At 35.0% G+C, this 14,973-nt stretch overlaps 1 protein-coding gene across 1 annotated transcript in view; it reads right to left on the bottom strand.

The window, feature by feature from the left end:
- Positions 1 to 343: 343 nt before the first annotated feature.
- LOC142345780 (gamma-aminobutyric acid receptor subunit alpha-5-like) overlaps positions 344 to 14,973 on the bottom strand; it is a 56,507-nt gene continuing 41,877 nt past the window's right edge. Inside the window, exons 2-9 of the mRNA XM_075398123.1 lie at positions 8,120 to 8,238; positions 7,599 to 7,681; positions 7,354 to 7,404; positions 6,971 to 7,066; positions 6,367 to 6,519; positions 2,562 to 2,649; positions 1,407 to 1,578; positions 344 to 678 (exon numbers count right to left, since the gene is read on the bottom strand). Coding sequence (XP_075254238.1) covers positions 376 to 678; positions 1,407 to 1,578; positions 2,562 to 2,649; positions 6,367 to 6,519; positions 6,971 to 7,066; positions 7,354 to 7,404; positions 7,599 to 7,681; positions 8,120 to 8,238 — 1,065 coding nt within the window. The 3' untranslated portion in view covers positions 344 to 375. The remainder of the gene's footprint in view (positions 679 to 1,406; positions 1,579 to 2,561; positions 2,650 to 6,366; positions 6,520 to 6,970; positions 7,067 to 7,353; positions 7,405 to 7,598; positions 7,682 to 8,119; positions 8,239 to 14,973) is intronic.

The following is a 14,973-nucleotide window of genomic DNA, read 5'->3' as shown; positions in this document are numbered from 1 at the left end:
ATTATTAAAAATGTGTTCATATCAACTGATCAGTTTATTAGAGCTGGCATGCATAATTTTTGAACTATTATGTTGAACCGAAATGAAACTGCAGAAAACACAAGTTGGCATTGAATTTTGATTACCCGGTTGAGAAGTTTGTGTAATAATTTTTTATAAAAAATAATCTGAATAATCTGAATAGAATAATCTGAAAGCAAGCTGAAATTATGGATTTTTGTCGAGATTAATATTTGTAGGAAATAAGCAAAATATGGCCATGGCTTTGAGAATTAGTAATTCTCATTATGCAATTCTCCACATTTCTCACCAGTCAATATTTTATGCACAAGAATTAGTAGTAATCTCAACCCGGGTAAGATTAGTAAATTAAAATCAAACATAACTGCCCAAAACGGGCTCAACTGTATCGAGAATGCCGTCCTCAGCCCCCATGTAGATAGACCAGTAGATGGCGTTGAATATCCCAAACCCCAATGGAAAAGCAACCCGACAGATCTCGTCAATGTGGCTCACACTATTATATTGAGTGGTGATGTTGTCAATCTTCCACTTGCGGTATTGTCTGGATCCAGTCACGCAGACGAACAGCTTCACTGCCAGGGAATTCATGGAAGCAAATGGGGCATCGTCAGAGTACGAGATCGATTCTGTTTGTTTGGAGTCGGCTACGTGAACCTAGAAAGTATCTCTAAGCTTTCAACCAATATTGTGTGAGATTTACTTGCCCCCGTTAATAAGCCAGACCAAAGTAACTCTAATAAGGGTTTGAAGCCAACGGAATATTTGGGGGGCTCGAAATGCACCCAAAGACATCTCTGATCAGGCCGTTCCAGACTGAAAATACATGATCAGATAAGTTTCATAACATTGTCCTGTCCCGCACCATTTTCAGACTACTGTCTATAATTGTCCGGTCAAAACCATCTCTGATCACTCTTTTATGCACTCAAATTTTAAGCGCCTCTCATCAGATCAAGTTTTTTTTGCGCGAGACTTTCATTGCTTTCAGCGCGATACTAAAGGATCATTTCATGATGAGATCAACTCAAGACTGGTTTGGTCTTCGAAACAAGGAGGAGGGGGGGGGGGGGGGGTGGAAGGGGAGGTGTATATACATCGGAGTATAGTCAATCCTAATAAAAACTGTGCGAATAACATTTTTTATTAATAATTATTTCGTATTCTATAAATCGGATCTTTTTCAAGTAGTTCTGCTTGGCGTATGATGTTATAATAGTCAAGTAGTCAAGAAATTAATGCTGAGAAATGAAGCATATTGTGAGTTTCAGGTATGTCTATATGGTTTTTACTGAAAATATATATTATATCCTAAATGAGCACAATAAGTGCTATTTTATTTTTTTAAATATCAAGACTGGAAATTGTTTGTAGTATATGATAACCTGTGATTCCACAGTGTTGGAGTCTGCTCCTCTCTGAGATGCAACGGGGGGTGGTGGAGGGGGAGGGGGCTTTTTGGGTACTTTGCCAGCTTCGCCTCTCTTTGTGAAGTAATTGACGGCTGCGTACTCAACCAGTGCCAGGAATACAAACAGGTAACACATCAGCACAAACCTGTCCAAAATTTGAACAAGTAAAAAAAGGTTTCCTTATACAGATTAAATAAAGTTAAGGCATTTCTACCTCAAAAATTAACTTAACTTACCTCAACTGGGAAGGTAAATCTGCCTTTCCTTATCCCACCTTAGCTCAAACTAAATTTATCTCAGTTCACCGTAAAAGTTGAAGTCTCACTACCTTATCAAAGACCTTAACTTTACTCTACTTGCCTTAAAATTACCATAATTAGTTACCTTAAAGGTAACGTCAAGGTGTGTACCATTACCCCGCAAAACGCAGATTTTGCTCTCGAATATCTTTTTCGAGTTTATCACAATTAATTTATCTATCGACGGTAGATGGAAGTCACTTCTCAGTTAGACGGAAATGAAAGAAAGCTTAATTCATAAATATTTGCATTAGGACCCTCGCATTACTAATAGCAGAATAAGAGGACGAATTCTAATCTGTCCTAATCTGCTCAAATTTTCTTAAGATTAGTAATCATAGGGGTAAGTACTAATTGGTAGACAAAATAAACAATTAACATGGTCACCCGGGGCGAGGTGATAGAAATATGACTCGACAAAACGTAGTCTGGGGGGTGTCATTCCGGGTCGTTAAATACACGGTCCCGGAAGAAGTTAATGACCCGGTAAGTCGAATCATAAATCTGGTATTTCGAAACAATGACACCCCCAAATTTCATGTTAGAAAGTTTGACTTCTGAAGTGAATATTAAAGTGAAAAATTACCTTGGAGAAAATAAGTTAGGCTATTTGATACAGTTTGTGGCAAAAAATAGTTCAAACTTTAATTCAATTATGTACAAATTGCTACTGCTGAGCAATGACAGACAGCTTCGCATACAGATGTGCTATAGAGCTGAGATCACATGACCAGAATTCTAGCATGAATTGACTTTAAAAGAGAGAGAGAGGGGGGGTTGACTTAAGACAAAGTATCTTTTTTGTTCATTTGAATCAGTTGTGACGAACCAGTCCATGGCAGAGGGGTAGGACACTTTTGGGATCTGTTGTCTACTACTGATTGCAAATGTGGTCATGGTGAGAACTGTAGTGATACCTGGAACACAGTAATAACTCTTCTTACAATAGCATAAGAGGAAACGACTGCCTCTCCGATTTACTACAGAAATATGAGGATTGCGTGCTGACATATTATGTTACTGTAGTCTGACAAAAATATTATTCTGAAAAGACATAAAAGACTATTCTGTCAGATATCCCGGTAGCGGTAGTGAAAATAAGTCTCTACACAACGTGGTCTGGGGGTGGGGGTGTCATTTCCGGTCGTTAAATATCCGGTCTCGGAAGAAGTTATTGACCCAGTATTTCGATTCATAAATCTGCTATTTTGGAACAATGACCGTGTGATTTCAATTTATTTCAATTCAAAGACCCCGTACTTCGAATAATAAATCTGGACCTAATTAAGTCATTTAAGTTATTTATTTTACCTGGACGAGTGAAGATGCCAGGCGAGCTCAAAAATGAAAAAGATAACTATGAAATAGCTCAGGTAGTGTCGGAAAAATTTTCATTTTTTTCGTAGTGTCGGAAAAATTCATTTACTTATCAATATTTTGATATTTTCCAGTACATTCTGGGTGTATTTCTCTCCTCTTTTTTTTCGATCGAAGCCCACCGGCTGTAGCGGAATTGGAAGCAAACAATTATAGGAGAATTGACCAGAGCACTGGCAAAAACGTTGTTGGCACTATTTCGTACATTTTTGCACAAATTGGTGTAATTCTGCGCAAATTCGGTTTTTATTTCAATTACTGTCTAGACTGTCAAGTCATGGCCGTTTTGTGTCTGGATCATCTGGTTCTTACTTCCACTACCTCAACCCACTACTGGTTCTTACTTCCACTACCTCAATTTGGGTGGAATGAAAGGAACAACACCTCTGAAGATGATTCCATTATGTAAAGTAAGTGCATCTTTCTGTTGTTCGAATCCTTTTTCCGCTTCTGAACATTGTTTCCAATTGCCGCTTTTGATTCGTTTCATTATGTCCTGGAAGAGTCTGTTTGTTCCAAGTTCAGTTTTGATTTCTGCTTGGGTCACCAAATCACTCTGAGCGAAGTAGATGTTATTGATTGCGAAGCACACTCGATCGTTGTCGGATTCGTCTTCGTCAAAATCCATTCTGCTCAAAGCATCTGCATGGGGTATCTGCTCCCCTGGTGTGTACTTCAACTCATAGTCGAAGCCCATTAGAGCTATTGCCCATCTTGTGATTCTCGCTGATGCTGTCTTCGGGATCTCCTCGTCTGGTGCAAAGAGATATTTGAGTGGTTTGTGGTCAGTCTGTAGGGTAAATCGTCTTCCAAGAAGGAATTGCTTCAATCTTGTGACCACAAAGAATGTGTTCCTGGTATCAACTTCACATGAGCTTTGTAACCCTTCACAGCAGGTAGGTGCTCGGCTGTTATGTTGTTCACGCCGTGCTTGGGTAGAAGGTCTCTACCAAGTAGTCCAAATTCTTTATCAGACTGCACAACTGCAAGTTGTTTTTGAGTGAGCCTGCTTCCGTTCCACTCAACGTCACAAGTAAATGATCCCAGAAGCGTTAATTGATGACCATCATAAGCTTCGAGATGTCTTATCTTACCATCCAACTGAGGTTTACCAAGCTCAGTCCATATTTTTGATGATATCACTGTGCTATCTGCACCTGTGTCTACCTGCATTTTTACTTTGCAGTTATTTATTGAGATTTATTCCCATGTCACAGACATGCTAAAGATTTGTTCTTTAGTATAAAACATTCCCATCTCCGATGCTGGAGATGCTTGCTCTGAAGAAACATTTTCTTCTTCGCCAAAATTATTCTGTTTATTGTACTTACCTGAATTTGGTTGGGGTTTGCTTCTACACATTTTTGAGAAGTGTCCCACCTTTTCACAGGTGTTGCATTTCTTACTTAGCGCTGGACAAGGTCTACTAGAGTGTGGCTTACCTCCACACCTAGTGCACATGTTATTGCTTTTATTAGTCGTATTTTTTTCATTTGGTTTTCGAAAAGTCTTTTTGAAGTTGAACCCAACTTCTTCTTTCACCGTAAAGGGCTTATTACCTGATGAAGAACTTGCAAAAGTCATTGCTTGACTTCTGAACTGTAAGCTCTCGGTCATTTCAGTAACCGACATTGCTGGTTTTGCTTTAATACCGTCTAGTAGTCTAAGTTTTTCTTCAGGGTCCCTCAAACCTGAGATAAACTTTATTTTTACCAACTCCTCATCGGGGTTGGCAGCTGTTTTCAATTTTTCGAAGTCACAATAGCGTGCTTCCTCTCTAAGACGTGCTAGGAAGTCGTCGTCTGACTCCCCTACACCTTGGATTACGGACAAAAATTTTGCCCTTTCTGCCGTTACTACTCTCTCTTTAGGAGAAATATAATTTTGAATCGCCAATCTGATGTCTTTATACGGTGTGTCTATCAAATTCCTAGGACTCATTAAGCTCCTAAGTTTAATAATTGCATCTTGCCCGCACATACTAAGAAAGAGATTGGTTACCTGTAGGTCCTGTACAGTACCATCGGTGCTGACCTTGTCCTCTTTCTTCTCTGCGCGACATTTCGCCACAAAAGACATAATCCACGCAGTAGCTGATTCTGCATTCTGTAGATCCAAAATTTGTCTGTCTGTAGCTGGTCTGGACACCATTGTCGTGGTCGATAACACGGGTCAAAGAATTCAATAAGTTGAATTTTAAATTAATTTTTGAACTGAAAATATACAAAAATTAGCTTGTATTTATAGTGGTTATCTATGCGAAAATATACAGAGAAAATTTAGATTAGCTAAAAATATTTAACATGATTGGCATGTGAAAAGATCTTAACTCCGAATCCCGGAGGTGACTTTCTATTTTCATCAACATTTCATGAGAATCATATATGGCTTGGGTACAATCGAGTTCATTAGTTGGAGGTCAGTGGATGTTAGAATCAGGTTTCTGTTGGTGGGAGAATTTACTTCTGACATATGATTGATAGGTCAATATGATAATGATAGCGCCAAAACAAAATTAGACTTGAGTTTAGTTTTGTGGCCATTACTTATCGACACAGCAATAAAGTTCGTCAGGTAAGTTCTTCTTTCGTTCTTTGAAACTTTAATAAACTTTCTAAGTTTCTTGATGTTTCATTGAAACCATCACAAAAATTGTTTCTCAATTTTTTTTTCATCATGACCATACTGTCAAACAGTATAGCGTCAATTTTGAACTTTCAGCGCAAAATCAAGATCAAAAAAATGTTGCAGAAATTGTTTGTGTGAATTTAAAGGCAAAATTTCATTCACTTTCTGGTAAATTTGTTCCCATTTGGTCAACTTTGGACAAAATCAATTTCAGCAACAACTGAACGAAAAAGCGACGACAAATGTGCGTTGGCTTTGAAGTGACTGGATTTTACCATTTTTTAAAAGTTTTGTATACTAGATAAATTGATTTTTTTTCACTCTTTTTTCGAGCTCATTTCAGTTGTTACTTTTAACGTTAGTCAAAAATTCGTTGAGAGGCGATTTTTTCTCTTAACTTTTCAAGTCTGAATTTTAACTCCAATGTTTTGGTCGGAACCTACACAACAGTTAGATTTGGAGAAAATGTTCGGGAACTTTGGCGCTTGAGATTTAGCCAAAAGGTTCTGGCAAATGCGCTGGCGTCTGACAAGACTGCAAATATTTTGGCCAATCAATTTTTAAAACTTAGGTGCGAAATGGAGAAAGAGGAAGATTTAATAATTTGAGATAAGACAGATGAGATATACCAAGAGATATTCTGGCAGGTGCGGCCTCTCTGTTGATCCAAAAGGCGACCCAAGACAACACCACAATCATCATACATGGCATGTATGTCTGCATCACAAAGTAGCCAATGTTGCGCTTGAACTGGAAGTTAACTGCCAGAATTGAGTAGTTTCCTGGAAACACATGATCAAAACCCAAATGGTAAATGACATTTTTGGACAATGACATCAACCTGGCATCATATCCAAAAAGTTCAACACATCTTCTGATTACTCACCAATTTGTTAGTTCACGATTCATGGATTATTTGAAAAACTTGCAAGCAATCTTCCAAGTGAATCTATACGGGTATGGAATCTATGCAAGATTAAAACAGTGCAACATTTTAAATCGAGACTGCAATTTTTTCATTGTATTCGACTTATGAAACCTGTTTAATAAGCAGTAATTTGTTCCAAATGTACTTCCTAATAAACTAGAACTTGGTTTGAGTTTTTGCCAAGATTCTTGCAAGAATGTTGCAAGTTATGAATCAGGTTGCAAAATTCTTTGCAAGTTTCACGTTAGCTTATCACTGAGTTGTGATAACATATTTCACATTGTAGAATGATTGATTGACTTTACCTGAAGAGAAAGAAGCGCTTCTACTTGTTGGTTTGAATCCGAGGAAGTTGAACTGTGACAGTTTACTCTCACTCATGATATTGATCGGAGGGTTTTCTAGATCACACCTCAACTTCATCATGCTAAACTTAATTTGATTATCTTTTAACCAGGACAATACTACCCAATGTTTCGTCCTAACTCTACATAACCTTTGGCAAAAATTATTTGACGTGTGTAAAATTTATTAGATAAGTTGAGAAATTGTGGTCACCGAATTTGTGTTCAAGTAGTTTAGCCGTTTGTTTTCGTGTTTTGGCTTTTTTAAATTATTGGTTATAATTGGTTACGTTCTGATTTCATCAAAATTTATTCTTTAATAATGTGAAGGTTGAGGTGTAAACTAGGGTCTTCTGTAGTCCACGTGTACAATATCTCGTCTTCGTGATACCCAACTGTAAAACACACAACATATAACATTAGAGGTTAAACATAACATTAGAGGTTAAAAGTTTTGAAAAATGATGAAAACTATTCACTATATTAGATGCTAATATTTCAATGTTGCCTGCTTTGCTTCAACTTGCTATTGACGATGAAAACACTGAAGAGTTTTGGAAACTTTCATTTCTTAATGATAACTACTTACAGCTTCCGAACTCAACCAGACAGTTTTGGGAGTCCATGGGGTATCTGGAGAAGTCCATGGGACACTTGGCACTCACTGTCAATCTAGAACAGATATTTTTCTACCTCTCAGTCCGTTGTTGTGCTATGATATTGTCCAATCACTAAGGGGCACATCCCTGTGGATTCTCTTAGAAAGAGACAGACAATGGCAACTCTTTTTTATACAAAACTCGAAGCAAAAAGTGCCACATGTTGCTATTTTCCCCGGGTTGCTCATCATTCAAATTTCTTTGTAGTCATATTAGGTCATATATGATTCTTAGTAATCAAACAAGAATCATGTATGATTTCTTAGTAGTCATACAAGGATCGCACTAGGAAATACGTTATGATTTGCATGACATCATATATGATCCTTGTATGACTACTAAGAAGTGGCGACCCGGGTTATCATTGCAGCCATCTTTTTAGGGTGACAGTGCTATAGAGGCGTATTTTTATGTAATATGGATGTAATTATGATAGATATGAATGTTTTACCTTGTGCTGAATATAATGTATCCGTTGTTTCTAAGTCTGAACAGCTGATTGGGTCGAGTGATGTCATGGATGTGGGAGTTCAGCCCATTCCCCCGGAAGAAAGTGTCAGGCTTCCACACCTGAACAAAAAAAACCCTCAATATAAAACTCAATTTCAAAGTTTTCAATTTGCTGTTAATTCACGTCCCCTTTGCACCCTTCCGATGATGGAACTTCTAATCCTAAATTTATTCATCTAGATCTTTTTTGTTCAGACCCATTTAGCGGGGGGAGGAACTATATGCTCAACTGGTTTTCTTTTTCGTCAATTGCGCCCAAACGATATATTGGACGTAGAAAGACCTGAGTGGCACTATTAGGAAAACCATCAAGCGTAGAGTATTTAAAGAAAGACTTTTTTCAAATTCTTCTTTTTCGAGTATTTAGCCAGGTTTAATGTGAACATCTTACGTTCTTTTTGTTCATTTTTAGCGCAAATTTTGACCAGTTTTGGATAATTTGTATTTTAACATTATCGATGGTTTCGGTTTCCTACTAACCTCGGGACACGAAGCCACAATTCGCTGCAATTGGTTCATTGTGGTTTTTACTATTGAAAGAATTTGAACTATATTGCACAGCCAACTTTCTGATCAAGAGCTTCACATTTTCTTACAACTCTGAAACGCCTATGAAAAGTCGCAAAAGAACTCCTCAATCAAACTGCTTTTAAAATGAAAAGTGATGTTGTTTGCCCAAATTTTTCGAGTTGGGAGATATTCTTGTTTCACGCAATTTAACTTCCGTTTTCAATTTTTCTCTTTATTTTACATGCGCTTAAATCTGATACATGCTTTATATCTGTACAAACCTGCTATTGTTTGAATCCATTAAAAAGCGGTACACTTTTTGCCATGATTTGACTGATTGAATAGAATAATTTTAGAGGGTCGATTAAACATGTTGTTAATAGGACTATTAGAAAAGACAATAAAAAGTAAAATGACAAACATTAATTACAACCAAAACTTGATGTCTATATTTAAAAAATTGTAACAAAATCAAACTTGCATTAGATAGAAGCCAAACAAAACAAATTAACCTATAAATCATTTGTAGAGCTATCAGAACAGTCCTCAAGGCGACTGGGAAAGAGGTCATCAAAAAAGAGCAAAAAGGTGCGAGGTTCACAAATACGTTTAAATTTTTGAAAACACTTAATTTCGAAGTGATTAATATCATTAGACATTAACTGAAGTCTGTAAAAAGTTCCTTTAAATCTCCTTAGGAAGCAGCTGAGAACTGTCATTATCCAGTGTACGTCACACGACTACAAAATTAGGCACAATTAACGGCAAAACTTTAAAAAAATCTGACTGAGACCATAAAATTTTCAATAGCAGCATTAACAAAGTTCAATTGCGCGATCTTTTAACGCCAATGGGACCTACTTTTGATGTTCTAACTTAAACAGAAAACAAAAATCAATTAAAATGTACAAATATACAAAAATATCAAACATTTCATGAAACATCATAGTGAGAAAGCCGAGAAACAAGTGGTTGTAACTAAAATCATTATAAAGATTAAACAGCAGCTCACTAGAAACGGGCTGTGAACTGTCTTTACAGAAACTAACCTACAAATCGACAGATAAACAATTCAAAAAATATTGAGAAGCTCAAATATCCAAATTTGTTTTTGAAAGTAAATATTTTCAAAAATCTACACAAACATAAGATTTCAACAAAAGGAGATGAATTAAGTTACAACAGCATAGGAAGTCAATTGGGCCTGCTATTTTCAAGACTACGTAACAAGTCTACAAAATAGCGATAAATAGTGGCATAAGCCAAAACTTTAAAACCATTTTTATGACACCAAAGTAATCAAGACACTCTCATTATAAGATGTTATCTGCAAGTAGATGAAATCATAACTTGCTTCTCATCTGAACATCAAGGTGTCTTCCTTATGAAGAGAAAACATAGAAATGAGAACAAAACGAAGCGCAAAAATTGAACAGAAACGAAATCCCGAAAAACAATTTTTTTGAAACTAAGCCATCTGGTCCAAGGCATCATGCAAAACATACAACCAAGCAAAAAAACATTTGCATCAACAGAAGCAGTTGAAACTTCTTATCGGTGAGATTGGGTAACTTGGTGACTAAATTCAAGCGAAAAGGAGACAATTGAAAATTTTGTTTTTATAAATTAGTTTGAATGTCATTAAAACAAATAGCTATAAACTGTAATATTTAAATAGGTTCAGCTATACCTCCAGGGGAAGCAATTATGACTTATCAATATCAGCTTTTCTGACGTACATCACCAAAAACAAACACAAACAGAGGCAAAAAAACTGGCTGAAAATTGCAAGAGAACATTGAAACGAAATGGATCTATAAATAGAGCAATTGGGTTAAAAAATAACAAAAAATCTAGAAAAGTCATTACAAAAACAAATAGATTATAGGTCAAATATAAAAACGATACAGCATTAGTTTATCACTCACGAGAATTTGGTTTCCACTTGTTTTTACAGAGACAACACCAAAGCTGAGAGAAGTTAGATAAACATTAGCATACATTCAAAAATTTTCTTTAAACAAATAGATTCAACGCAATAAAGAGACTTTAGATAACGCCTGAATGCATTTTCTATGTTCGCTTTTACCACTTACTAAACAATTTGAGTCTTTGATTGGTGAAATTAAGTCAGTGGACTAGAAAAAGTATAACAAAAGAAAGCAAAATATTAGAAGTCCATAAAAAATAATTCTGAAACCACAAAATATGGTCGTCGCGGCTCAGTTTCTGTCAAAAATTGAGCATAGATATGAAATTCTTCGCAATAATTTACACAGAAAACTCTAAATGCCGAAATATTTTTGAAAGAGGCCGCACCGCAAAAAAAGTAAAAGTTGTTTTATATAAAGGATCCACTTTTAAATCAAGATCACCTCTGATTTTGCTGCTCGGTTAAAAAAACACTCAATTGTTCAATTTTAACCTTTTTAGCAAAGAAAACAAAAGTTTGATCAAGAGTACGGAAGAAATGTGTAGAATCAACTTGTTATCTACTATTATTCATTAAATTAAAACCCCGATAACTCCCTTTGAAAACGTTGAAAAAATAATAAATCTTCTTAACTGTGCTGAAAAGCGAAATATGAAAAAGTTTTTTTTTCTAAATTTCAGCTCGGATGGATTTTCTAATGGTACTACTCACAACTCTTTATGTTGATTAGGTCGATCGGCTGGTTGATAAAAAACCATTTGAGCAAATACTTCCTCTAACTCTTTAAGAGCGTCGGAACAAAAAATAGTTTTGTGATATCTCAGGTGATCCGGTATTTGTAGTAATAGAGGTACTGTTTGCTACTGTCACTTTTTTCATTAAAAATAAGGCCTTTTTGACTGTTTACAAATTCATAAATACAAAGTTTCCCGTCGAAATCTGATTGTTTTTACGATCATGACATTGGATTCACTTGAAATTTTGATGACTTTGTAAACTCTGATGGTATTTTTTCTCGTCTGATCACAAAATTCAATTGATAAGAAGATAACTGTAATCTTATTAGAGTCAGTGTGTTTTCTATCAAATTGATGAATTCTATTGTTTGAAGTCAGTAGTTATGCTTTCTGTGGCGCTAAATTCTGTTCTCTTCTAAAAAAATACTTGAATGATGTTTGGTCGCTTTTTTATTTATAATTTACGTTTTCCATTTGTATTTTAGTCTCATTGATGACGGCTTCTATATGTTTTGCCCACTAATTGGAGTTGAGAGACAATGTTTGCTTTTTCAGTTTCTGAACTCATTAAGTTTCGAAGAAAGCTTTATCTTTCTTGTGTTTCTTTTCACGTTAACTTTCGGTTCGTATGTTCGGCTCACCAATATTAACTAACTGTGCAGTAAAATTTATGAGGGTCTCAAGCTCTTCACATTTTCTCACAACTCCGAAACGCCTATGAGAAGTCGCAATAGAACGATTAGTTTTGAAAGATACTCTCCAATCAAATTGTTTTTAACATGGAAAGTGAGAATGTTTGCCCAGGTTTTGGAGTTTGCAGATTTTCCTGTTTCAGGCAAACTAAATTTCGTTTTCAATTTTTCTCTTGATTTTACATGCACCTAAATCTGATACATTCTTTCTAACTGTACAAAACAGCCATTGTTTGAATCCAATAAAAGACGGCACACTTTTTCTGTGATTTTGTCTGATTGAATAGAATAATTTCAGAGCGTTGATTAAATATGTTGTTAATAGGAATATAATAAAAGACAATAAAAAATCAAATTCCAAACATTTACTACAAACAAAACTTGGTTTAATGTGAACATCTTACATACTTTTTGTTCATTTTTAGCGCAAGTTTTGACCAGTTTTGGATAATTTGTATTTTAACATTATCAATGGTTTTGGTTTCCTATTAACCTCGGGAAACGAAGCCACAAGTCGCTGCAATTGGTTCATTGAGGTTTTTACCATTGAAAGAATTTGAACTATATTGCACAGCCAACTTTCTGATCAAGAGCTTCACATCTTCTTACGACTCTGAAACGCCTATGAAAAGTCGCAAAAGAACTCCTTAATTAAACTGCTTTTAAAATGAAGAGTGACGTTGTTTGCCCAAATTTTTCGAGTTGGGAGATATTCTTGTTTCACGCAATTTAATTTCCGTTTTCAATTTTTCTCTTTATTTTACATGCGCTTAAATCTTATACATGCTTTATATCTGTACAAACCTGCTATTGTTTGAATCCATTAAAAAGCGGTACACTTTTTGCCATGATTTGACTGATTGAAGAGAATAATTTTAGAGGGTCGATTAAACATGTTGTTAATAGGACTATTAGAAAAGACAATAAAAAAATAAAATGACAAACATTAATTACAACCAAAACTTGATGTCTATATTTAAAAAATTGAAACAAAATCAAATTTGCATTAGAAAAAAACCAAACAAAACAAATTAACCTATAAATCATTTGTAGAGCTATGAGAACTGTCCTCAAGGCGACTGGGAAGCAGGTCATCAAAAAAGAGCAAAAAGGTGCGAGGTTCACAAATAAGTTTAAATTTTTGGGAAACAATTAATTTCAAAGTGATTAAAATCATTAGACATTAACTGAAGTTTGTAAAAAGTTCAATTAAATCTCCTTAGGAAGCAGCTGGGAACTGTCATTATCCAGTGTACGTCACACGACTACAAATGTAGACACAATTAACCGCAAAACTTTAAAAAAATCTGACTGAGACCATAAACTTTTCACAAAGTGCAATAATAAAGTTCAAATGCGCGATGTTTCAACGCCAACGGGACCTCCCTTTAATGTTCTAAGTAAAAACGAAAACGAAAATCTTTTAAAAAGTACAAATATACAAAAATTTCAAACATTTCATGAAAACTCGTAGTAACAGTAGTGAGAAAGCCGAGAAACAAGTGGTTGTGACTAAAACCGTTATAAAGATTAAAAAACAGTTCATTGGAAACGAGCTGTGACCTGTCTCTACAGATAGTAAGCTACTAATTGACCAATAAAGGATTTTAAAAATTGAGAAGCTCAATAAACTAAGTTTGTTTTCGAAAAAAAATTATCTGAAAAGTCTAAACAAACATAAGATTTCAACAAAAAAGAGATGGATTAAATTCCAACAACCCAGGAAGTCAATTGGGCTGTTACTTTTGAGACGACGTAACCAGACTACAAAACAGCAACAAATAAAGCATAAGACAAACTTTAAAACTATTTTCATGACACCACAGTAATCAATGCACTCTCATTATAAGATGTTATCTGTAGATAAAATCATCACTTGTTTCTTATCTGAACATCAAGGTGGTTTCTTTATGAAGAGAATTCTTAGAATGGAGAACAAAATGAAGCACAAAAATTGAACAGAAACGATATCCCGAAAGACATTTTTGAAACTATATGGTCCATGCCATCAGGCAAAACAATAACCAACCGAAAAAGTGTCTGCATCTGCAGAATCAGTTGAAACTTCTTATCAGTTAGATGGAGTAACTTGGTGAAAAAATTCAAGCGAAAAGGAGACAATTGAAAATTTTGTTTTTATAAATTAATTTGAAAGTCATTAAAACAAGTGGCTATAAACTGTAATATTTAAATGCGTTCAGCTATACCTCCTGGGGAAGCAATTAAGACCTATCATTTTCAGCTATATGACGTACATCACCAAAAACAAACACAAACAAAGTCAAAAGTTTCACTGAAAAGTGCAAGAGAACAAGGAAACGAAATGAACCTATAAATAGTGCAATTAAGTTTAAAAAAAAACCGGAAATATCATCATTGAAAAAACATAGATATTATCGTTCAAACATAAAACTGTTACAGTATTAGTCAAAAGAATTGGATTTTCACCTGTTTTTACTGGGACAACACCAAAAACTGATATAAATTAGTTAAACATTAGCATACATTCAAAAATTCAAAATTTTCTTTAAACAAATAGATTCAAAGCAATAAAGAGACTTTAGATAACACCTGAATGCATTGTCTAGGTTCTCTTTTACCACTTATAAAATAATTTGAGTCTTTGATTGGGAAAATTGAATCATTTGACTACAAAAAGTATAACAAATGAAAGCAAAAGATAAGAAGTCCATATAACTTTATCAAAACAATTGCTCAGAGCCAAAAATAACCATGAGAATAATTCTGAAACCATAAAATATAGTCGTCGAGGCTCAGTTTTTGTCAAAAATTGAGCATAGATGTGAAATTCTTCTCAATAATTTACAGAGAAAACTCTAAATGCGGAAATATTTTTAAAAGAGGCCGCACCGCAAAAAAAGTAAAAGTTGTTTTAACATAAGGATCCACTGATAAATCAAGA

The sequence above is a fragment of the Convolutriloba macropyga genome, chromosome 1 (assembly GCF_964194025.1).
Source record: "Convolutriloba macropyga chromosome 1, txConMacr16.3, whole genome shotgun sequence".
NCBI classification, from domain to species: Eukaryota; Metazoa; Xenacoelomorpha; order Acoela; family Convolutidae; genus Convolutriloba; species Convolutriloba macropyga.
Note: the sequence above shows the minus strand (reverse complement) of the source record. Positions and strands in the feature narration are given on the sequence as shown.